Here is a 25,290-nt window from a genome sequence, read left to right on the forward strand (position 1 = left end):
GCGCCCCTCCCAGCCATCCCCGCCGTGCGGGCCCCTCCCCGCCGTGCGCGCCCCTCCCGACGGTCACTGCCAGGTCCGCCCCTCCCCTCTCCTCTGCACCTGCCCTCTATTCCTCTGCTCTGCTCCAGTTCCCTTCCTCTGCTCCCTCACTCTGCTCAAATCCTCTGCTCTAGTGCTGTGCTCCTCTCCTCTGCTCCCTCCCTCTGCTCCTCTCATATGTTTAACTCTGAATCAATGTAGGATGTCGATAACGGACTCTGCAGCTGCACCTGAAATTGAAACTGAGGGAGTCAATGTCCTGAAAAGGAATTCAGATGATGTGGGATGGGAATATGGGGTTCTTGTTGATGCTAACAACAAAGACAAGGTGAAGTGCAAGTTCCGTGGCAAGGTGATGCAAGGAGGGATTTATCGGTTGAAGCAACATGTGTCCAATGAAGGAAATAATGTGAAGAAATGCAAGGATAGCACAGAGGAGGCTAAAGAGAAGTGCAAAAAATCACTAAATGAATCAAAAAGGAAGAGGGAGGAGAAAATTGTTCAAGAGCTCGAACTTAGAGAGGAAGTGAATATTTCTCGGGTTGGAGATGGAGAGAAAGACGAAGTGACTTCTGTTGGAAGTTCAGAGCCTCACAAATTAGGACCCATGGACAAATGGACATGTGCCATTGACCCTAAAGCAACAAAAAGTGAATCTTTGAAGCAACCGAAGCTGAACAAGGAACTTTGGAAAGAAAGAACACATGAGGTGTATAAATATATTGCAAGATGGGTCTATACACATGGTAATTTTCTAATTTACTATTCTGCATTTAGCCATTTACATTTCAGAATTCATTAGATGCTATTATGGCTGTACTGAACATTAGTTAACCTTCTTTTTTGTAACATTGGCAGCAATACCATTCAATGCATGTGACAATGATGAGTTCAAGCAAATGTGTGAAGCAATTGGACAGTTTGGAGCTGGAATTGAACCTCCATCTCAGTTTGATCTGCAAGAGAAATTGCTGGAAGAAGAATATGCAAGAACCAAGAGTTTGCTGCAAGAACGTGAAGCCGAGAAGGTGAAAAATGGGTGCTCTATTATGACTGATGCTTGGTCAGATAGGAAAAGGAGAAGCATAATGAATGTGTGCACTAATTGTGCTGATGGAACCAGTTTTATCAGCTCAAAAGAGATGTCAGATGTGTCACACACAAGTGAAGTCATCTTTGAACTAGTGGACCAAGCAATTGAAGATATTGGGCCGGATGATGTGGTGCAAGTAGTGACAGACAATGCTTCAAACAATATGGGAGCAAAGAAGCTATTGCTTGCGAAGAGATCACATATGTTTTGGACCTCTTGTGCAGCTCACACAATCAACTTGATGCTCCAGGGAATTGGCAACATGCTGCGGTTCAAGAAGGTGATTGACCGAGCAAAGGCATTCACCATATTTATCTATGGACACACAAGAACATTGGAGTGCATGAGATACTTCACGGAGGGGAAAGAGATAATTAGGCCAGGAGTGACTAGATTTGCTTCAGCCTTCCTCACTTTGAACAACATGCTAGAGAAGGAGGACCAGTTAAGAAAGATGGTGGTTCATAGTAGGTGGGACACATTGAAGGATGTGAAATCAAAGAAAGGAAAAGATGCCACAGCAATTATATTGAATCCAGCCTTTTGGAAGGATGTCAAGCTAACATTGAGTGTTTTTGAGCCATTGGTCAAAGTTCTCCGTTTGGTTGATGGGGATGTGAAGCCGTCCATGGGTTTCTTATATGGAGAACTACTAAAGGCAAAGAGAGAGATCAAAGAGGCCTTTGGAAATGTTGAGTCCCGTTTCAAGGATGTCATTGCTGTCATTGAGAAGAAGATGAAAGGAAGACTTGATTCTCCATTGCATTTGACTGCTTATTTGCTCAATCCATTCTATAGTTATGGTGACCCATCAATCTTTGATGATGCCACAATAATAGAAGGATTTATCAGTTGTGTGGAAATTTTTTATCACCATGATGAGGATAAGCAAGATCAGGCTGTCAGCACTGAACTAAAGAAGCTTCAGAATAGAGAAGGACCATTTAACAAGAAGCTTGCAAGGAGTTGCCAAAACTTTGATTACAACCCAGGTAATTGATAGCAAATGGCTGTTTGTTGTTTTCATCTATCTTATTGTAACTACTAACTAATAGAGTAGTTTTTATTTTTTCAGCATCTTGGTGGCGGCTATATGAAACTGAAACACCAGCTTTACAAAAGATGGCTACAAGGATTTTATCTTTGACATCAAGCTCTTCTGGTTGTGAAAGAAATTGGAGGGGGTTTGAAATGGTTAGTACCTATCTAGTGTCAACATTTCAGTAGCATTACAATTAAATTGCAGAACTGAAAATGCTCTCATTTGAAATTTATAGGTACACACTAAGAAGAGAAATAGGCTTACTACAACTTGCCTCAACAAATTGGTATTTATTCAATTCAACTCCAAGATGATTAATAAGAAAGAAAAGATCAAGGCAAAAAGGATCAGTGATGTTCTCTTGTCTAGTGACACAACTGAAGCTCAAGGTTTTCTGCATGAGGATGGAGATGACTGTGCACTTGTTGTCTATAGAGATGAAGATGAGGAGATGGAAGGTACATGGATATCTTGGTCTGCTATTGGAGAGGCAGTGGGAGCAGAGGAACAACTTGAGCTGCGTAGAAGTGCAAGAGTGAGACAGCTGTATGAAGGAGAAGAATTTGACTCCGAAGAACAAGAGTTTGAAGAAGATGAGGATGATCGAATGGAACCCTATTGAAGAAGATATTGCAGTGGGGCTTTATCTGTTTATCATGCCATGTTATCGTATCTATTTTCTGATGCATTCATGTGAACTGTCTTAAACTTATGAACTAGTGTGTGACTGTTTTTTCAATTTACTGCTATCCAACTTGTGTGGTGTAAAATATGTAATTGCTGTCCATCTTGTGATATAACATATGTAATTGCTTGCTGCTGGTATGGTCTCATGGATGAGAGATGGCCTAATGGATGGGAGATGGCTCAGATAATTTAGATAAGTATCTACCTTGCTAGTTTCTATTTTTCTATCACTTGTACTGCTGATATCTAACTGCAGAACAGTTTGTATGGTGCAGATTTGAGTTATGGTTGCAGACCACTTGAACTGCAATGTAGGAACATCACTTATGCATCAACTAAGGTATGGCCAGAATCAGTTCATCTATATTCCCTTATTCAGCTACTATGTTTGTATAATTTATTCATATGCATATGATATTTGCATATTTGGCAAAACGCCTAGAAAACCGCCTTGAAACGCCTAGGCTCGCTTAGGCTCTAGGCGGTGGGTCGCCGCCTAGCGATTTTTTTAACATAATGAAGTAGCTAGCGTGACCAACTACTACACATTGGTGTTGCCACTTGCATCCCTAGTTGATTTTATTTGTTAGCAATATATCTTGAACCTTTTTAACATGAACACTTTGAACATATCAGAAGATAATATTATGAGGTGGCAATGCTATCTATAATTTTTACTTCTTGCTCATTATTTGTTGATGGCTTGATGCTCACCTAAATTACAGTTGGCGTTTACCACTGCTGTTAGCCTGTTACATGACACTAACCAAAAGCTCAACCGTGGGAAGAGACTTCCGATTGGCTCCCTTTGGGGTGGTACTCCCACTTACATTGCACTGACAGCTTGCCATCACCCTTTTCCTGATCAGTTCTGTTGTGCTAGGTACTATGTATTCCTTAGACTTAACAGAACTAAGTAACTAACACGCATGGTGAACCAGCATGCTGGTTAATCAGTTGTATCACCTGGAACCTATTGTTTTTTGGACAGGGAAGGGGACAAGTGCAAGTAAAAGATGTTTGTGCTATGGTGCACAATCCCAAGCGATAGTAGTTGACTTTAGTTTCTATGTTCCCTCTAGTTGCATTGTTGTGTACTAAAACGCTGTCAGGAGAAGATTTGATGTGAATGTAGGTGCAGATTAAGTGACAAGTAGATCTATAATAGACATGACTATGTGTCTATGCTGCATTGTTGCTCATTATGCACCAAGTCACCAACATGTAACGCTCTTAATGGGTTCATGGGACATGCATGGTAATTTTATCAGTGGAAAAATGCAACTCTATCTGAACCTGCCAATATTAAAATGTGTTCTTTTTGTCATGTCAGTGAACAAAGTCAGTACAAGAACAATTTAAATACTTGGAAATGTCCAGCAGTAGAAGAGGTCTGTCGCAAGCTATTTAAAATTTTTATTTACTTTTCTTATCCTGTAATGTGTAATATCTATTGGATTTTTAGGTTTTAAGCACACTGGCAACACACTACACTAATGTTCACTCAAGGCAGTGCATAGATGAAGCTGAAGTTGCAGAGCATCTTGTTGGTTTGACATCTAATCTTGCAAAATGCAAGTTCAGGCAAGTTGCAATTAATTTGATGAGGATTGGCAACTTTTGTTGATTCTTTCTTGTGAAATTAGAAAAATTATGATGCTCCAGTAATTGATATCCCCTTCCTATGTTTAGTTAATGAAAGCAAACGAATGTGGCTTGGGAATGCTAGGATAGGTCTTCGGCACTGGGACAGGGCGCGACGTGGAGGAGCCGAGGCATCTGATAGCCGCTCTTAGCACGGGTCGTCATGGCGTGCTGATTGGCCACCAGCGAGATGGCCACAGCACCCTATGGCAGAACAGGCTCAGCGGCCACCGAAGAAGCAGGTGCAAGCACGATAGGTGCGTGTGGCCTGCGCACATAGACCTGGGTGATGACGCGCTCTGGAGGCGTCGGGGCCAGGGGCAGAAACCCTGGCGGAGGACTGTCAAGAGGCGCAGCTGAAGTCGCGCGGAGTGTTGGCGGGATGTACAAGCGGCGGGAGGGCATCGTCGAGGGCGAGGGCGCGGGCGTGGCTGCGCGTGGCGCAGGCGAAGGCGCGGGCGAGGTCGGTGGAGTCCTTGGCTTGCGCAGCGCAGGCGGGACGTAGAGCGCACGCATCGAGGAATTGACGGAAGACGCCTGGGGCGCCCCACTCGCAGGCACATCAGGACTGGCAAGGGCGCCAGGGATGCCGGTGGGGGTCGTCTCATCGGCAGGAGAGACGGGGCGAGCAGGTGCAGCGCCGGTGGGAGGTCCTGCCGGCAAACACTTGTGCAGTGGTCCAATAGGAACAGGCACAATATCAGTAGCATCAAGAAACTCGAATGTCTCAGTAGGGCGAGGGCCATTGCGCTCAACAAAGGGAAAAACAACTTCATCAAAGACTGTGCCTAGAGATGATGACTCTGTTAGAGGAGAGATCAAGGTAGCGGTATCCTTTATGATTAGCGGAGTATCCCAGAAAGACACATAAGGCAGACCGAGGAGCGAGTTTGTGGGGAATAGTGACATACAGGTTTGGATAACACTGGCAACCGAAGACACGTAGGTGATCATAAGCCGGTGTCGTGCCAAAGAGAGCAAGGTGCGGCATAGAAAACCCTAAGGTCTTGGTCGGTAGGATGTTAATCAAGACTGTCGCTGTAGAGAGTGCCTTGACCCAGTAGGAGGGAGGCATGGAGGCCTGAAACAGCAGGGAGCGAACACTATTATTGATGGAGCGGATAATGCATTAAGCTTTACCGTTTTGAGGCGAGGTGTAGGGGCAGGACATGCGGAGATGGATGCCCTTAGTGAGGAAAAAGGTCCGAGCGCTGGAATTGTTGAACTCCTTGCCATTGTCGCACTGAGTAGCCTTCACAGAGGCGCCAAACTGAGTGGAGATGTAGGCGATGAAGTTGGCGAGCATGCTGTAAGTGTCAGACTTGAGGCGTAGAGGAAAAGTCCATAGGTAATGAGTGTTGTAGCAGCACCGTCCAAATTAAACCGGCTTAAATGCATGAACCATCATCTTAATACTTAATCAAGTTACTGTGCACTTAAACGGTGTAACCTGACAGGCTGTCGGGTAAAATCCCGATTAAACTACTATACTCCAGGATCACAATTGCACTTAGACCCGTACGAAGACGAGCACAGGTGTTACCAGCATACAGAAATCTTCAAATTAATTTACAACACAGGTTTTACATAAAAGTCTTAAACACAAACAACAGAGTTCAAACGCACAGCGGAAGTTTATAACTGAGTTCGAAATACAATACGATAACCACGATGAGGATAAAAGGTGAGCTCCACATCCTGCCCACCGATGTGATGCCAACTTACTTAGAGCAGCATGGATTAAAACCGAGACTTACTTCGCTAAGGTTACACATGCATGAAACAAATTAACTACCACATTAAAAGGAAAAGAGCATAGCTAGGGCAAACTATAAGCAAAACCCTAACTTGCAAACATGACCTAGCAACAATATTTAACCAGCTCAACGAGAAGCAGTAAAGCATGCCACCCAAATTTTCCAATATTTACTGCTACTAACAAAGCATTTAAATAACCCTAGCAAGGTAAATTGAACATAAATAGATCTACCCAAAAGTGCATAGCAACAGGTCATGAAACTTTTACAGTGGGCTACACATGAAATGAGTAAGCCACTGCGAATTTTCCATAATTTTTAGAGCCCTAGAACAACCGGTAATAAATAAACTAGGTTTAACGCAAACCGAATTTTCAGCAGAGCAAAAGTGACAAAAATGCATGCTTAAGGATTTTTCCTCTGAAGATCATGATTTTTGGAACCTAACAAAATTTGTTTGGCATTTTTTTCATTTTTCTGTGAATTTCTATAGATTTTCAAATTTTGCAGCCAAAATAAGAAAAAGAAAAACATTAGGGGGGGAGCTGACAGCCGGGCCCCACATGGCAGTGGGCGCCGGCCCAGCTGCTTACCCCCTCCCCTGCTTCGTGCACACGGGCGGCGAGCAGCCCAGGCGGCCTGCGGCGGCGCGGCTCCGGCTTCCCCCCGCCGGCGGTAGCCGGCCAGCGGCGCGGCGAGGCCAAGCCGCGGCCAGGGCGGCCTGCAGGACTGCGGCACGAGCGGGACGGCCAGGGGCTCAGGCGGGGCGGCGCTGCAGCGTGCGCAGGGCGGGGCGCGCGGCGGCGTGCTGCCGTTCCTGCCCGGCCACGGCCAACCGGCGGCGGAGGCGGGCGGCATCGCGGACAGGGGGTCCCGGCGGCCCTAGGGCTGGCGGCGGCGGCCCGTGAGCTGGCGCAGGGAGGGCTGGCGGCGTGCGCGCGCGGCGGGCAGCGCGTTCCGCGGCAGCAATTCGACGACGGCGGCCGCGGATTCGGGTGGGGAGATGGTCGGGGAGTAAGAGGGGGTTGCGGATGAGCTCACCACGGCTCGATTTGGCGCGGAGGATGGCCGGAGGAGTGGCTCCACGGAGAGGGCGAAGCTCCGGCGATGGACGGCAATGGCGACGGCTCTCTGGAGGTCAATTCGGCTGGGGTTTGGCTCAAACGGGCATGGGGTGGAGTGGAGATGGTGGACGGCAAGGCTGCGCAACTCTAGGCGCGACGAAACGAGGCGGGGTGGCGAGCAGTGGCCGGCGCGGCAGACGGCGGCGACTCTGCTCAGCTCGGTTCGTGCGAGCTCGAGGAAAAGGGAAGGACTGCGCTGGACGGGAACCTTCGAGGCCTGCGTGAGAGGAGAAGAGCGGCTCTCAGGCGCGATTGCCGACGCGTGGAAGCGGCGCGCCGACGGCCACAGTCGCCGGTATGGCCGGCGAGCGACACCGTGTCGAGCACAGTAGAGACACTGTTTCTTCGTTTGAAAGATTTTAACTCGAAATCGACTAGCTGAAACTCCAAATTTCATATGGGAACATGAAATTTGGCCAAAATAAAAGTTGTAGAGGAAAAGGAGATCTACAACTTTCGTTTTAGGCGAAAATCGATTTGAGGCTCGGATCAAGGACAAAAACGAGATCGAACACGGCTAAAACAAAGATTACTATGCGAATCCGATTAACGCTAACGACGAACTTGAGTCCACGATTAGCGAAATAAATCGTGATTAGCGAGCACGATTAACACAGGGGTGTTACAGCCTTCCCCCCTTAAAAGAATCTCGTCCCGAGATTCAGGCATGAAGGAATAAAGGCAGATGAGAAGGTTCGAAGGCGAATTACCTGGATGAGCATTTAAAAAGTCCGGATACTTGGACCTCAGAAATTCCTCTTTCTCCCAAGTAGCTTCTTCTTCGGAGTGATTGCTCCATTGAACTTTGTAGAATCGGTTGGTGGTGCGTCGAGTAACTCGATCCTTGCGATCAATAATCTTGATAGGGTGCTCAGGATAAGTGAGATCGGACTCTATTTGAATCGAGTCACTTTCCACAACTTCAGTCGGAACTCTAAGGCACAATCTGAGTTGTGACACATGGAAGATGTTATGAACTGCAGAAAGATTTGCCGGAAGATCCAACCGATAAGCCACAGGACCGCATGTTCCACAATTGGATATGGACCGATGTAGCGGGGAGCTAACTTCCCTTTTATTCCGAATCTTTGCACGCCTTTCCAAGGTGATACTTTCAGATAGACGTGGTCACCGACCTTAAAGACGAGTGGATCTCTTCTTTTATCCGCATAGCTCTTCTGTCGAGACTGCGCAATCTTTAAGTTGGCTTGGATAAGCCGGACTTGTTCCTCGGCCTCTTGAACCATGTTGGGCCCAAAGATTGTTCTTTCTCCGGTTTCAGACCAATTGAGAGGTGTACGGCATCAACGACCGTATAAGGCTTCAAATGGAGCCATTTTGATGCTTTCTTGATAACTATTGTTATAAGAAAATTCAGCTAATGGCAAACATTGATCCCATTTCTGTGGATAGGTCAAGACACATGCACGAAGCATATCCTCCAAAATTTGATTTATCCTTTCGGTTTGGCCGTCTGTTTGAGGGTGATATGCAGAGCTGCGAATAAGATGCATTCCCAAGCAAGCATGTAATTGCTCCCAAAAACGAGCAATGAATTGAGTTCCACGATCAGAGATGATGGTCTTTGGCACACCATGCAAACATAGTATGTGATCCATGTACAATTCTGCATATTGCTTGGTCAAGTACGTCGTCTTAACTGGGAGGAAATGTGCCGACTTGGTTAGCCTGTCGACCACAACCCAAATAGAGTCATAATCCTTTTGAGTTCGAGGTAAGCCGACGATGAAATCCATACTTATATCTTCCCATTTCCATTCTGGAATATTCAAGGGCTGGAGAGTTCCAGCTGGTCTGAGATGACTGGCTTTAACTCTTCTGCAGATATCACACTCTGACACATACTTGGCAATTTCTCTTTTCATCCGAGTCCACCAAAATCGTTGTTTTAAGTCTTGGTACATCTTGTTGCTACCCGGATGAATTGATAATCGTGACGTATGGGCTTCATCAAGGATCTGTTTTCTGAGTTCAAAATTCTTAGGCACCACTAATCGGTTCTTGAACCATAACACATTCTCAGTATCCTGATGGAAGCAATTCACTTTAGGGTCTCCTTCCGTTAGTCTTCTCTGAATTTCCTTCACCCCTTTATCTTGCTTTTGTGCCGCTATGATAAGATCACGAAGAGTAAGAGTAAGCTCTAGATGAGCCAAGGTGCCATGTGGTACAATACTTAAGTTCAGCTTTTCCATTTCAAAGCAAAGAGATTCGCTTAATGGTATAGCTGAAATGCAATGACAGTGAGCTTTGCGACTTAGCGCATCGGCAACCACATTTGCCTTGCCTGGATGATAATTCACTTCGAGCTCATAATCTTTAATCAGCTCAAGCCATCTTCTTTGACGCATGTTCAAATCAGCTTGAGTGAAAAGATATTTGAGACTCTTGTGATCAGTATAGATGTTGCACAATGATCCTAAAAGATAGTGTCGCCAGATCTTCAGAGCATGGACGACAGCTGCTAATTCAAGATCATGAGTGGGATAGTTTTCTTCGTGCCTCTTGAGTGATCGAGAAGCATAAGCAATCACTCGGTTTTCTTGCATCAGAACATAGCCAAGTCCTGTGCCTGAGGCATCACAGTAGACATCAAAAGGTTTTGTAGTATCAGGTTGGGCCAAGATTGGAGCTGAAGTGAGAAGTGTTTTCAATTTCTGGAAAGCTTCCTCACATTGATTACTCCAATAGAACTTGACACCCTTTTTCAGAAGTTCAGTCATCGGCTTCGCAATTCTGGAGAATTCTAGAATAAATCGCCGATAATACCCGGCTAAGCCCAAGAAACTGCGGATTTCAGGAACTGAAGTTGGGGCTTCCCAATCGAGTACATCCTGTACTTTTCTGGGATCCACAGAGATGCCCTCAGCAGATATAACATGACCGAGGAATGGCACTTCCTTCAGCCAAAAGTCACACTTGCTGAATTTGGCATAAAGCTGGTGCTCTCTCAGACGCTGAAGTACTATGTGAAGATGATGAGCATGTTCTTCCTCATTCTTGGAGTAGATCAAGATGTCATCAATGAAGACCACGACGAACTTGTCTAACTCCGGCATGAATACCGAATTCATGAGGTACATGAAATAAGGGGGAGCATTGGTTAATCCAAAGGACATCACCAAATACTCGTAGAGACCATAACGAGTAGAGAAAGCTGTTTTTGGTATATCCACCGGTCTGATTTTGATTTGATGATAACCAGATCGTAGATCTATTTTTGAGAATACCTTAGCTCTAGCTAGTTGATCAAAAAGAATATCAATACGAGGAAGTGGATATTTTTTTTTGATGGTGACTGCATTCAGAGGTCGATAGTCCACACATAGCCTTAGTCCGTGATCTTTCTTCTTCACGAACAGAGCCGGGCAACCCCAAGGTGAGGTGCTCGGTCGAATATAGCCTTTATCCAGCAACTCTTGTAACTGAATTTTTAATTCAGCTAACTCACTGGGAGTCATTCTATATGACCATCGAGATATGGGCGCTGTGCCAGGCTGTAACTCAATGACAAACTCAATATCCCGATCGGGAGGCATACCTGGCAAGTCCTCCGGAAACACATCGGGGTATTCACAAACCACCGGAATTACTTCTAGAATTTTCCCCTCAAGATGGTATATGACAGTGGCTGGAATTGCATGCTGGGAAAGATGAATATCCATAGAACCATACATGGAAGAGTTGAACTGAAGGATACGAGAAGAAGTATTGATGATAACGCCATGTTTCTTTATCCAATTCATTCCAAGTATGATATCTATCCCTTGACTTGGAAGAATAATGGGAGTGTGGAGAATTTTTCCCACCCAAGCTAAGGGGAACATTTCGAACTACTTGGCCAGCATTTAACCGGGTGCCAGGTGTCTGAATAATGTAGGGTCTCTCTAGGCATGTTACTTGTAAGTGAAGTCGTGCCACACATGCTTCACTGATAAAGTTATGAGATGCTCCCGAATCAAATAACACAGTAACAGGGCAGTGATTAACGGAGAACGTACCCGCCATCACTTGGGTGCCCTCCGGAACATCCTCCAAAGTGGTGTAGTTCACACGACCAGTCTTTGCAGGTACTACCTTCTTTTTCTGATCCTTCTGGCTGGAACCTTGACTCAGTGCTGGAGTCTTGTAGTTATTCTGCCGAGGTGGCAGACGGCAGTCACGTGCAAAGTGCCCCAGGTTACCACAATTGTAACAGGGGTAGTTGTTGGGGCGTGGAGCTTGTAGCATTAGGGGCCTCTGCTGCTGTGTCGGAAAACGGGGTGCCCACTACTGCTGTTGCTGTGGTGGTCTAGCGACCCAACGGCCCTGCTGTGGAGGACGGTTTGAAGCTTGCCGATTCCCTGTCTGAACCAGCTTGTACCTCTGGGGTGCATTGCTGGAGGATCCAGCAGGTGCCTTTCTCTTCTTGTCAGCTTTGTGCGCCAGCGTGGCATCTTCCTGCGTGATTGCCTTATTAACCAGATCAGTAAAGTTGTTGCAAGTAGTGAGAGCCAGTTTGTCCTGAAGCTTTGTGCTGAGTCCCCTCCTGAAGCAATCCTGTTTCTTCTCGTCAGTATCCACATGAAAACCGCCATACTGGGATAACTGATTGAAAGTCTGAGCATACTGGAGCACAGTGTTGGTACCTTGCTTCAGGGCTAGGAACTCTGCCATCTTTCTCCTCATCAAACTTGTAGGGATGTGGTGGGCTTTAAAAGCTGCCATAAACTCATCCCAGGTGAGACGTGTACCAGCAGGAAGTAGAGCCTTGTGATTGACCCACCATATTTTTGCAGGTCCTCGCAGCTGTTGCGCTGCAAAGGCGGCTTTGTCCATCTCTGTGCAATTGAGGATGCTGAACTTATCCTCAATGGTGCGAATCCAGGCATCAGCCTCCAGGGGATCTTCGGCCTTGTGGAACAGAGGTGGCTGGGTGGCCAGAAAACCGACATAGTCAGTTTCTGCTGGTGGTAGCGGGGGAGCGTGTCGACCTCTGCCGGCATTGACTTGGGCTTGCACCAGTTGCCTTATCAACTCCGTCTGCTCGTTGCGGTCAGCGATAAGAGCTGCAACAGCTTGAGCCAAAGAGGGAGGTTGTTGGGGCAGTGCTTCGTGATTCTCATTGTCATGATTATCACCCATCTGCAAAATAATCATTCCCCTGGTTAGCCATTTCGCTATCAGGACTAATCCATGCGATTAAAGAATGTGCATATATCATATGAACACACGGCATGAATCATTTCCCCCGCGATCTGGCTCACCAAGGGAAATAAAATGGCTTATTTCGGTTGAAACCGCATCTGCGCAACTTGAACCATAGATGGGTAACTCGGGTTGCACAATTTCCGACCAGAGTAGCTCTAGCATAGGTAGCACTGAACATCTCCGAAATAAGATTTTAGATTCGCAGATATCCAAAGCACAGCTCCTCACTGGAGTTCCAAAATTTTCACGTACCCGCAGAATAAATTTTTTTTAAGAAGCGCAACAGTAAAAACATGGCGATCAAAAATGAGTTTTTATGAAGCGCAACCGAAGTAACAAAACAATCAACAACTTGGAATGCATGATGCAAGATGCATGCACATTCTAGCGTTTCTCACCCAAACAAGTACCAAAATATGGTATACGTAGACAATCGGTGACACAATTACGTACTCTCCTTATATATAGACTAGTCGTTCCTACGATCAAGGATTTTATAACGCGCTTACGCGGTTAGCTTCCTGCAGAAAAACACAGAGACAGATATAAATATCCACTTCTGGACCCTTCGTGCTAGCACACACGAACGGCCCCCATGTGTCCTACGCCACACGGGTAACGCATATGCAGTTTTCCACATATTCACACATACATTGCCATCCACTATAGAGATGGCACCCAGACGTTCGACGCTGAATGGGCAGCGCTGCATACGTCATAACAACGTATTCACTTCCCGTACACTCGCCTTACGGGACATCCAAGGGTAGACGTGTCCCAAGGGTCACGGTCATGGCCAACCGCATGACAGGTTTACATCTCGTAACATTGCCTTACGAAATGGCCGTGATCATAATCACACGACATGAAATCCGCACTCCATATCAGGCGGCAGATAGCGACAGGCTTGTTTGAATTGAGCCTTATCACCTCCTCGTATGCTCAACATATGGGACCCGCGCACGTATGAAACACGTGGGCTATTCTAAAGGACTACCAAGAATGCTTACCTTGCTTACCTTAGCGGAGGTGCGTCGTTACCGAAATAAGGTTTAACAAAAAGTAAAAGCTGGAAGTGCTGGAATAAAATAGATACTTAGTTGCCACCTAATTTATGTAACATAATTAGGGCATACGAACTATCTATCATATTCCTTAGCGCATCTAGCGTCAACTTTTCGAAAAACCCGAAATCGTTGCAAGGTAGGAGTTACTTAACGTAATTAAGCACACTAGTAATCACCCCAGTACAATTTAGAGCTCTGATGCCAGCTGTAGCAGCACCGTCCAAATTAAACCGGCTTAAATGCACTAACCATCATCTTAATACTTAATCAAGTTACTGTGTACTTAAAACGGTGTAACCTGACAGGCTGTCGGGTAAAATTCTGATTAAACTACTGTATTCCAGGATCACAATTGCACTTAGACCCGTACGAAGACGAGCACAGGTGTTACCAGCATACAGAAATCTTCAAATTAATTTACAACACAGGTTTTACATAAAAGTCTTAAACACAAACAACAGAGTTCAAACGCACAGCGGAAGTTTATAACTGAGTTCGAAATACAATACGATAACCACGATGAGGATAAAAGGTGAGCTCCACATCTTGCCCACCGATGTGATGCCAACCTGCCCACTCTTCACGGGGAAGACGGGGCCCACTCGACGGTCCAACCCGGAGGAAGCGGCTGTCCAATCCAGGACGCACAGACCTCCTCGAAGTCAGCGGGAACGCAACCTGCTAAAAGGTTTACAACAACAACCCTGAGTATACTAATACTCAGCAAGGCTTACCCGACTTTGGGTATACATAGCCCACTATCTAGACATGCAAAGCTTTTTGGCTCTGGAGTTTGTTTTGCTGAAAGGCTACTACTAATGAATCCTTACTTTCAATATTTTAGCGCAAATTAAGTTTATCAAGTGCCAACTAGATTTGCCTGACATCTAGAGCAAGCATGGTTGATCATATCAATCTTTACAGAGTAACATCATTATATCATCATCATTCCAATTCTTTACTACGATGTGACAAAGAGATCAAGACTCTCATAACCGCGAGTCACGGCGAATCGATCCGATTTAACCTTGCAAGGTGGACCTAACTCACACGACGCATGTAAACCCCATCGGGTCACGCGCGTCAACTGTTTCCATCATTACCACGGCATCTGAACTACGCCTGCTAAAACCCAGGTGATGGGCCCCTCGCGGTGAACTCCCGGAGAACCCGGAGGCGGCATCCTATCCAACACCCGCCAACTCCCACGCCCAGCGTAGCATGACGGAATTCAAATCACCGCTGTAAAGTGGTACATAGCTCACCGGTTTCGACTACCTCCTACTTCCGGTATGTGGTTAGTACTGTTCAATCCTCGATCAACAAAGATTACTATGTGAATCCGATTAACGCTAACGATGAACTTGAGTCCACGATTAGCGAAATAAATCGTGATTAGCGAGCACGATTAACACAGGGGTGTTACAAGTGCAATCGTCAAGTATGACCAAATAACATTTATAACCTGAGACACTAACTACTGGAGATGTCCATGTTGTGAAGTATTAGTGGATTGCCCACCTCTTTTCAAGAGCTTAAGTTTTTGGGTTCATCTGGTTGGTGCATGAAACCTAACATGGTATCAAAGCCAGAGGTCTCGAGTTCGAGTTTTGGTAGAGGCATCTTTTAAGTCCTCCGCTCCCTTCTTTATTTTCACATTTGCGCCTTGTTCTGGCTGCATGTGAGTGGGAGTGTTGTGAAGTATTAGTGGATTGCCCACCTTTTCTCAAGAGCTTAAGCTTTTGGGTTCATCTGGTTGGTGCATGAAACCTAACAATCCACAGATCACAATGAATAAGATCAAACTTGCTAGATGCACGAGAAACTAAAGTATGAAAGGGTAGGCTAACTTGTCCTAATTGACAAGCATGACATAGGTCTGAACAGTCCTCTATCTGACAAGTGACACTGGAGGTAAGCTTTGACAACACTTCATGACCGGGGTGGCCAAGACGCCGGTGCCAAAGCGAGGAGGCGGTCTTGGCGACAGGGGAGTGCGCTGGAGGAGGGTGCAGGGGGCACAGCGTCCCGGAGCTATTGCACCTGGCGATCTCTTTCCGAGTTTGTAGATCCTTCACAGAACAACTAGCGGGGTCAAACTCAATAGAACTGTTGTTATTGGTGGTAAATTGACGAACAAAAATAAGATTCTTGATAATGTGAGGTGACACGAGGACATTATTAAGACGTAGAGAGCGAGACAAAGCAGCTGAGCCAGTACCGGTAACATGAAGCAAGGCGCCATTACCGACAACAATAGATGAAGGAGTAGGATACCGCGGGGAACAGGCATGTGAAAGATTATGTGGAGAGGAAGTCATGTGAGAGGTAGCACCTGAGTCGAAGTACCATTCGTCGGACGAGGGAGCGATGCCGTGCTGAAGGCCGAGGCTAGCGATTGCTGGTCCCAGGACTGGAGGCCGACCATGGGGTGGTAGAGTCTCGGCGCTGTCCATTGTCTAGCCCCATCAGTAGCGGCGGGAGGGGCAGCAGGCTGCTGCTGTTGCTGGTGCTGCATGACGAAGGCCTGTTGTGGTGGACGTGACTGGAGTAGTGGAGGGCGAGGACCAGGCCACATCTGGATGGTCCCTGTCCAGGGATTGAAGAAAGTGGGCCATGTGGCCCCGAAGGAGGAGGCGTCCTGGGCGCCGTGGGAGCCGGTTGCAGGCTGGGCGCCGCCAGGCTGCTGCTGCTGCTGGCGCCGGTGGAGGGGCGCTGTCCGGTGCCGCCAACGCCACCATTGCTGCCGCGGCCGTGGCCATTATCACCGCGTTTGTTGTGGCGGTTGTTGTTGCCTCTGGAGCGGAGCCGGGTGAGTTCCTCAAGGATGAGGTCGTCACGGGCCTCCAGGAAGGTGGGGAAGGGCCGACTGCGCCGAAGAAGGGCCCCGACGTGAGCGAAGCGCTCGTTGAGACCGCGAATGACGTTGAGGACGAGGGTGCGATCGGTGATGACTTCATCGAGGGCACCAAGTTTGGTGGCCATCTTCTTGAGGCGCCGGCAGTACTCGGTGATGGAGAGGTCGCTTTGGACAAAGTTGCGAAACTTTGTCTCAAGTTGGATGGCGCGGGCCTCCCGGATGCCGAGGAACTGGGACTCGATGGCGAGCCAGGCCTCCCTAGCGGTAGAACCCTGGGAGGAGATGACTTCGGCGAGGTCGTCGGCGAGTGTGCTGAGAATCCAAGACTTCACCACACAGTCCATCCGTGCCTAGTCCGGCGAGAGGACAGGGGTGTTGAGGTGGATGTGATTCTGAAGGGAGAACTTGCCGAGGGTCAGCAGAAACTGACTGCGCCATCGATTGAAGTTATCGGAGTCGACATCTAGGATGATCGGGACGAGACTCTAGATGTTGTGGACGACGACTGCCTGGGCGTGCAGATTCAAGAGGGCGGCGGCCTTGTGAAGGAGCATGGCGGCGTGGAGGTCGGTCGGCGCGGTGTGAGGACTCGTGGCGGAGCCAGATGATCCTGGTGGGGCGATGGCGGCCGCGGCAGCTGCCCTCTCCTTGGCGGCACGCACGCGAGCGGCGTCCAGGGCCGCCGCAGCAGCCGTCGCATCCTCATCAGCCTGCTTGGCGCGCGCCAGGGCAGCATCGTGGGCGTCCTTCCCTCCTTGGCATGCAGTAGCGTCGGCGACTTCCTTGTCGGTGCGGATGGTGAGGAGGTCAGTCATGACGGGGCCGGTGCCGGTGTTGGCACCAGCGGCGGAGTGTCGGTCATAGGCGCTACTCGACAAGAAGTCAGCGCGTGGGAGAGAAGGCGCGGCGTGGCAGGCAGCCGGTGCGCTAGGGCAGCGGAGAGCGAATCCAAGGTGGAACTCGGACTATTGATACCATGAAAGCAAATGAATGTGGCTTGGGAATACGATTCATTTATTATTGAGAGTACATAGGTACATATATAGGCAAGGGTCGGTCTAGGGTTTATAAAAACACCCAATCAACAGAGATCCTTGCCTAATACTCATCAACTACCATAAATCCCACCTGCAGCCCTAGCCACAAGGCTGGGCGGCCCAATACAAGCCACGTTAACAGTTAATATTTGTGGTTTTGGCTATCTTTTAATTTAAGAACTATGCGTTCTTATCATAATGAGAAAGATTGTAAGCGTGTCTGCGCCCAAGTCTTTGAAAAATATGGTGTGGGGGGGGGACCATTTTTGACTTATACAAGTTTGCAGTTTTATACTAGATAAACAGTGCCATCCAAAATGTTGAATGTATGGCTGGTAATTGTAAACAGTCAGCAAAACTCAATAATTATATGGGTTCTGAATGGATGGCATGCCACCCCTCCTCCAATAGAATATATCCTCATTATATTGATACCAATGCTTAGATTGCAGACAAGCATCATTTCTTAGAACTCAAATGTAAAAAACCAAAGTTAATTAACCTTTTTTTTGGGCCTATTTGCTTTATTGATTCAGCTGACCAGATCAGGATGACTGGTTGCAGCTGATTTTTCTCTCCTGATTGTACCAAGCCCAATTCCCATGCTAATTAGCTTAGAGTTAAATACACCAGCGGTCCTCGAACTTGTCCCCAGGTGCCACTTAGGTCCACGAACTCGCAAAATCGAAATCTAGCACCCTGAACTTGTTAAGTTGTGTCACTTAAGTCCATAACCCTTCAAAGGATATGAATATATGCAAAAAAGCCCTTGAGTTTTTTCATCTTCTATATCTACGTCCTCCTCATCTCTTTCACCTCTCTCTCCACCCCCACAAGCGCCGCCGCTGCCGTCGGAGGCCGCCAGGAGCGCCGCCGCGGCACTGAGCTCGTCCCACCGCCCTCCTCCCTCCTCTGTGCCGGCGCACCCCTCCTCACGGTGGAGGCCATGGCATGGCGGAGGTTGCAGCGGCGCGCCGCCCCCTCCTCCCTCCCTCCTCCTCCTCCCTCCTCCCTCCGCCGCACCGAGCTCGTCCCATCTCCCTCCTCGTGCGCACTATTCCACAACCCGCACGCGGCCGCGGCCGCGAGCCCCGCGGGGGCTTCGGCCCGCCTCGCCGCCACCTCGGCCTCGTTCCCGTTCGCGGCGCCTGCGGCGCAGCTCCGAGCAAATCTGGGCGGCGGGGGAGGACCGGTGGCGAGCAGGGCCGGCGCGAGGTCCTCCCTCCTCCGATGCGGCTTCCTCCGCCTCCCTCCTCCGGCGCTACTTCCTTCGAGCAGCGACGACAAGCGGCGGCGGAACCCCGAGCCCACTCCCTCGCCGGTGCTCCTCCCTCCTTCCTCCCTCCTACTCCTTGCCGGAGCTCGAGCGGATCTGGGCATCCCCCCGCATCCTCGCCGGAGCACGCGCGGGCCGCCATGCCCGCCGCGCCCGCCCGCTCGCCGCGCTCGCCGCGCTCGCCGCGGCCGCCTCACCCGCCATGCCCGCCGCGTTCGCTATGCGCGCCGTGGCCGCCACGCCCGCCATGCCCGCCGTGCCGGCCCGCTCGCCGTGCCCCGGCACCAGCAACAGCGGCGGCCTCGCCCGCCATGCCCACTGCGGCCACCGCGCTCGCTGCGCGCGCCACGGCCGCCCCGCGCGCGGAGGACAGGGGCTGCGGGACCTGCTCGGCGTCGGGGAGCTCGAGACCGGGGTCACGACCGGCGGCGGAGGTGGGGGCTGCGGCAGAGAGGCACGGTGCGACGGCTGGCAGCGGAGGTGCGGCCCGCGGCGGAGGTGCAACCGCCGGTGGAGATGACAGCCCAGAGGTGCTCCTGGCGGCCTCCGGCGGCAGCGGCGACGCTTGTGGGGGAGGAGAGAGAGGTGAAAGAGATGACGAGGATGTAGATATAGAAGATGAAAAAATTCATGGGCTTTTTTGCATATATTCATGCCCCTTGAAGGGTTATGGACCTAAGTGACACAACTTAATAAGTTCAGGGTGCCAGATTTCGATTTTACGAGTTCGTGGACCTAAGTGGCACATGGGGACAAGTTTGAGGGCCGCTGGTGTATTTAACTCATTAGCTTATTTATGGGGTAAAATAGAAAATGTCAAGGCCCTATCGACAATGTCAATGTTTACTATTATCATCTTTCTTGGGATAGTGACAAACACATCTGTTATAATAGTAGAGCACTTGCATTAGGATATACCCAGTTTGATTTTGCACTTACTGATTTTTTATTTTGCCTAAGATATTTTGGAATATACGACACTTAATGCAATAGAATACAAACCTTGGCATTTAGTTTCTATTTGTGACTTTATTTTTTGTATATTTGATGCATGTATGTAGTTCTATTTGATGTGATTTGCAGTTCCACCTGACTTTTTGCAGGAAACCATTGACATGGTTATCTGTGCATGCTAATGGTGCGATTATTTCTAAAGCTTTTGTTGATAAAAAACTGGCTAAGAAGGACACCTGGTAAGTTGTGGTTAGAAGTATATGCTGAAATTTATTACACCTCCATGCAATATAAACAGCATATTTCTAATGTTCTCTCTTTTCCATGACTTTCCTCGCCTTTTGCTTGTAACCTCAATTTTCTTTTAGTGGAATGGAACTTCGATTGTAGTTGTAAATTGCTACACTAAATCTAGTTACTAAGTTCCTTGGCTGATAAGATTTCTCCTATTCAATATCTAATCTGGTGTTTCTACTAGGTATTCTGAATTTTGTAGTATTCTGAATTTCTCTCTTTGGAAGCTAATTAAATTATTAGGGAACAGAGAGTTTTAGTATCTCAACATTTTCTACAAATATTTTTACGAAACTTTCTTAACTCTACTTGACTGTGTTCGGATTGAACCACTATACACTTGACAGGTTGAAAGCTTTAATAGGATTCCTGGCATCCAGCCAAGATATGCTATGTCAATCAAGAAGTACCCCTGTATGAGATCCCTTCTGAATGAATACATGGATCCCAGTAAAACTGTGAGTGCTGTCCATTTAGTTCAGAGGAGCACAACATTAGGCACCAACTTCGTTGTGTTGTTAACTTCAGGGGCGAAGCCAGAACCTGGAACCACCGGGGTCGGCTCCGTTAAATACCGGGGTCAAACACGTGTATGAACAGTGCTGAACAGTATTTTCCCTTTGATTTGACGGATTTCGTCGGGGTCCGGCGACCCCAACGGCAAAGCGCAGCTTCGCCCCTGGTTAACTTGTCCCTATTACAGATTCAGGAGAAGGAGCTTGTGCTTAGTGACTTGAAGTGGGACAGTCGCCTGGGTGAGGAAGGCAAGAAGTTGGGGAAGAAATGCTCTAGAAGGGTGTACAGGATGTTCATGGCACAAAATGGAGACTTATATACAGATGATCTTGAAGCTGGCGGTAGTGCTTAGTGCTTACTCATCAGGACCTTGGGCACCATTGACTACATGACCTCTTGATGACCGCCTTTTGTGTATGTCGCCCTTTTGATCATGCCTAGCACACATGCTTGTATCTGTATGTTACTGATGCACTGCTAAGGTGAAAGAGTCGCATTAACTCATGAGATCAATCTTTACCGCAGAAAGCATCACCTGCAATGTTACACGATGGCACATCCTGTATCTGTATGTTTTATTTAGCTACTCCCTCCGTCTCAGAATACTAGTCACCTTGGAAAATTTTAGTCAAATTAGTGGGGAACTAAAATGACCATGCAACCCCTGCCGGTTGAGGGAATCCCGTGCGCCCCGCAATCAACCAGCCGAGATACTGCATGCAGCCGCCGGGAGCTGTATTTTATTTTGGTGCCATCAACTGCACACTTTTAATTAGCGCAATGCGTGTGCATGTGGATCTGTTGCAACTTGAATTGAAAAACGAGCCGGCTCAATTGTTTCACCCGGCGCCAAAAATTTAATTTTTTTAGCCAAAGTTTCACCCGGCGCCAGAACTGCACGCGTGGCCTATAAATCTAATACATCCGGCGGCGGCGTGTTCCATTTGGCTTGTTCCATTTCTTTTAGTCACATCGGCATGCATCCTTTCGACTTGAGCTTGCATCCTTTTGACCTGAACTTTGTTGGTGCCGAGGAAGAAGAAGAATTTATCCCAGGTAAATTTCACATCGATATGTACTAGTACTCCTAAATTTCACATCGACATGTACTAGTACTCCTAAATTTCACATCGATACTCATGCCCAGACTAACATTTGAACCCGTTGCATGTGTCGTCCATCCAGGAAGCAATGAGCATACCATTTTTGAACAAGATGACCATCATCTACCAGCACATCAAGGTAATTAATCATCAAAACTGTTTAGTTTCCCATGGATCTGTTTTCAACCATTCACCTGAAATAATCTGCTGTTGCAGAATCTGTTTATGGGTTCCAAGATCTGGAGGATGATATCCGGGACTATTGTGTGTATTCTGAACAAATTGATATAGAATTTGATCAAGAAGAATTGCCAGTCTCAGAGGAAGAAGTCCATGAGAACCATCCATATCAGAGAAATAGGATCAAAGATTTAACAGATAGAGAAAGGCAAGACATATACGAAGCTTTGCTTGAGGTAAGCAACAACGGAAAATTAAAAAAGAACAGCACATCTGTGATTGCTTATAGGTTCAACGTCAGTAGGCGTACAGTTCAACGTGTATGGCAAAGGGCCATGGAATGCCGTGCAATTGGAGTGCCAGTTGATGTTAGGTCCAAGAAACCAAATAACTCTGGTAGGAAAAGGATAAGTGTGGAACTGTCAGAGGTTGCTAGAATTCCATTACATAAGAGGACCACTATTAGGTCCTTAGCAGAAGAACTGGGTATTAAGAAAAACACATTGCATAGATGGTTTAGAGAAGGAGAGCTAAGATGGCACTCCAGCTCGCTCAAACCTTTTTTGAAGGAAGCAAACAAGATTGCGAGGTTGAGGTGGTGTCTCTCTATGTTAGACCAGCATACTTTACCCAATGATCCAAAATTCATTGAAATGGAATATATTGTCCATTCAGATGAGAAGTGGTTCAATGCTTCAAAGAAGAGGGAGACATATTACTTGCTACCTAATGAAGAAGACCCACATAGGACAGTGCAAAACAAGAATTCAATTGAGAAGGTTATGCTTTATTCAGGAGTTGCTAAGCCTAGGTTTGATGCATCTGGTAAATGTACTTTCGATGGCAAACTCGGCGTTTGGCCTTTTGTAAAAAATGTATCATACTAATTTACTTTTGGTTTATTCAAGTCTCATCCATTATTTAAACTAACTTGTATCATGTACTATCAGGAACCAGCAAAAAGGAGAAGTGGCAATAGACCAAGAGGGACACTTGTGACCAAGACCATGAAGGTGGGTAGAGACACTATGAGATCTTATATGATAACTAAATTACTACCAGCTATTAAAGCTAAATGGCCTAAAGAGGATGCAAATAAGACCATATGGATTCAACAAGATAATGCACCGTCGCATGTACCACCCAATGATGAACAGTTTGCTGCTGCAGTTCGTGAAACAGGCCTAGACATACGCATAATGAATCAGCCTCCAAATTCCCCAGATATGAACTGCCTAGATCTAGGCTTCTTTGCATCTCTTCAATCAATGACAGATAGGAGGGTATCTAGGAATATTGATGAGCTCATACAGAATGTGCAGTTAGAATTTGATGAACATAGGCCAGAAATTCTTTACAGAGTCTTCCTCACACTACAAGGATGCATGACTGAAGTAATGAAAGCAAGAGGAGGTAATAAGTACAAGATCTCTCACATGAGCAAGGAAAAGTTGGAGGCACTCGGCATGCTACCAAAAGTATTGAGTTTTGACAGGGAACTGTATGAGAGCTGCATTCAGTTCTTGGCAGCACAATCTTAGCATTATTTTGGTAGTTGCTCAGTTGGAATAAACCATTCTGTATTAAGACCATATTGTAATAGCTACTACTCCAGTTCTTAAACAAATAGCCCTGCTGATTACAGCACACAATGACCAATTCGTGTTGCACACTATCATTTCACTTTATGAAAAAACTAAAACTAATGATCTGACCTCTTTACAACCTTGCCATAAACAGGGATCAAGGTGCAGAGCATGTCAGTTACCAAGACTTTGAGGTCGTGATCATCCTCAGTCTGGGATTGACCCCGAACATCCATGCCATCTTCATCTTTATAAGGATTAACTCCCTCATCGTCTGTCTCAGCATCGGCAATCGACACCTCAGTTATTGACTTAGTACTCCTATTTCTGTTTGTCGTAGACTGCTGATTCTTCTTCTCGACCACAATCGGGGCTGATGCTTCACTGTCTTCCCCCATCACAACCTGACTGTAATCTTGGAGCAGGCTACTGGAGATAGGATGCAAGCAATTTAGAAGAAGTATGACACAACACACATCACATAAATCAAAAAGAAGTAAACAAAATGTCTACACGAATCGTACCCCAAAGAACTTTGGTCGACATCAACCTGACATTGTTCAATCTGTTCCTCGTCAGCAATTTCTTACACCTCTGTCTCCGGAACAATCTCGTCGTCGCCGTCGTGCACATAGGACATGTGATCGCCATCTTCTTCATCCAAATCAGGGATCAATTCGAACTCATCGCCGACTCCATCTTGCGTATCTTCGATGAAATCCACACCCTGAACTGTGATGCGCTTGTAGACCCGATCCCACCAAATACCTCGACGACGTCGATCGCAGCCGCGGCCACGGATGCCGCCGCTTTGAACACCAACCCTCGGCCTGTTGCGGCGGCCACCAACCATTGCTGGGGCTTGCTTCCGAGGAAACGGCGCGAGGGGGGAAAACGGCGCGATGGGGCTTGCTTCGGGGCAAACGACGTTAGGGGGAGGGGGAAGGGATATCAGTACTAGTTGGAAGGGGAAGGGGTCCGACGCAAATCATGGGCCTGAGTAGATGGATTCTCTAATGATTGTGGGCCCATAGTATTGTCCAAAAGGTGGGATGACATGTTTTATGGGACAAAATTTGAATGCCAGGGTGACTAGTATTCTGGGACGGAGGGAGTAGCTGTGAAAGGCATCCGGTTGTATGCTAGGAAGCTGGATGATAGGCTATGTGTGTGCTTACTGCCTGTAGGTTATGTGGACAACGTGGAGCCCCAACAAACCTGTGCAACATTAGAAAGTCCAAGATACTCCAGTCCAATCCAGAAAGGCGCGTCCCCCGCATTCGCATGCACGCGGCTCTCTTCGGGGGCGCTATTTGGTGATCGTGCGCCGCAGCAACAAAGCGGCGAATGAGTGCTCCAGCTAGCAAGCAGTGCACGTGCAGTGCCAATAGTAGTAGCAAATAAGTATTTGACTTGCTAGTTCCGTGCTCTACTCTACCTTCTACTCTATTCTCTTTTTTTTCGGAACAATGGGTGTGTGGGTGAGTGAATGGGCGGGGGGTTTCACATCTATATGCATGTAGAACTAGTAAAACTGAGAAAAGACAATTGTATTTAAAATATTTTGTACAAAAAATATTGAAAATAAAAATAAAAAAGAGAATGCAAATGCACTATGACTTTTGGGAGCTTTGTATTTTCAGATATAAAACCTTGTTATTCTTAAACTATATGTTTAAATACATAAAAATTTACAATTGCTAAACCTTTAAATCAAAAAAATTAAGTTTATACTAGCACATTAATAACTTTATAGTTGTAAAAAGCTTTCAAATCTGAAAATTGTGAAACTTCAAACTAGCACATTAATAACTTTGTAG

General features: G+C 47.1%; 1 protein-coding gene across 1 annotated transcript; it reads left to right on the forward strand.

Annotated features, from left to right (window-relative positions):
* Positions 1 to 227: 227 nt before the first annotated feature.
* On the forward strand, positions 228 to 2,992 carry LOC120651057. The gene is made up of 4 exons (XM_039928400.1): positions 228 to 785; positions 898 to 2,124; positions 2,208 to 2,326; positions 2,410 to 2,992. The coding sequence occupies exons 1-4, from the start codon at positions 242 to 244 to the stop codon at positions 2,794 to 2,796; spliced, it is 2,277 nt and encodes a 758-aa protein (XP_039784334.1). The 5' UTR covers positions 228 to 241; the 3' UTR covers positions 2,797 to 2,992.
* Positions 2,993 to 25,290: the final 22,298 nt, after the last annotated feature.

This window comes from Panicum virgatum, chromosome 9K (assembly GCF_016808335.1).
Source record: "Panicum virgatum strain AP13 chromosome 9K, P.virgatum_v5, whole genome shotgun sequence".
NCBI lineage: Eukaryota > Viridiplantae > Streptophyta > Magnoliopsida > Poales > Poaceae > Panicum > Panicum virgatum.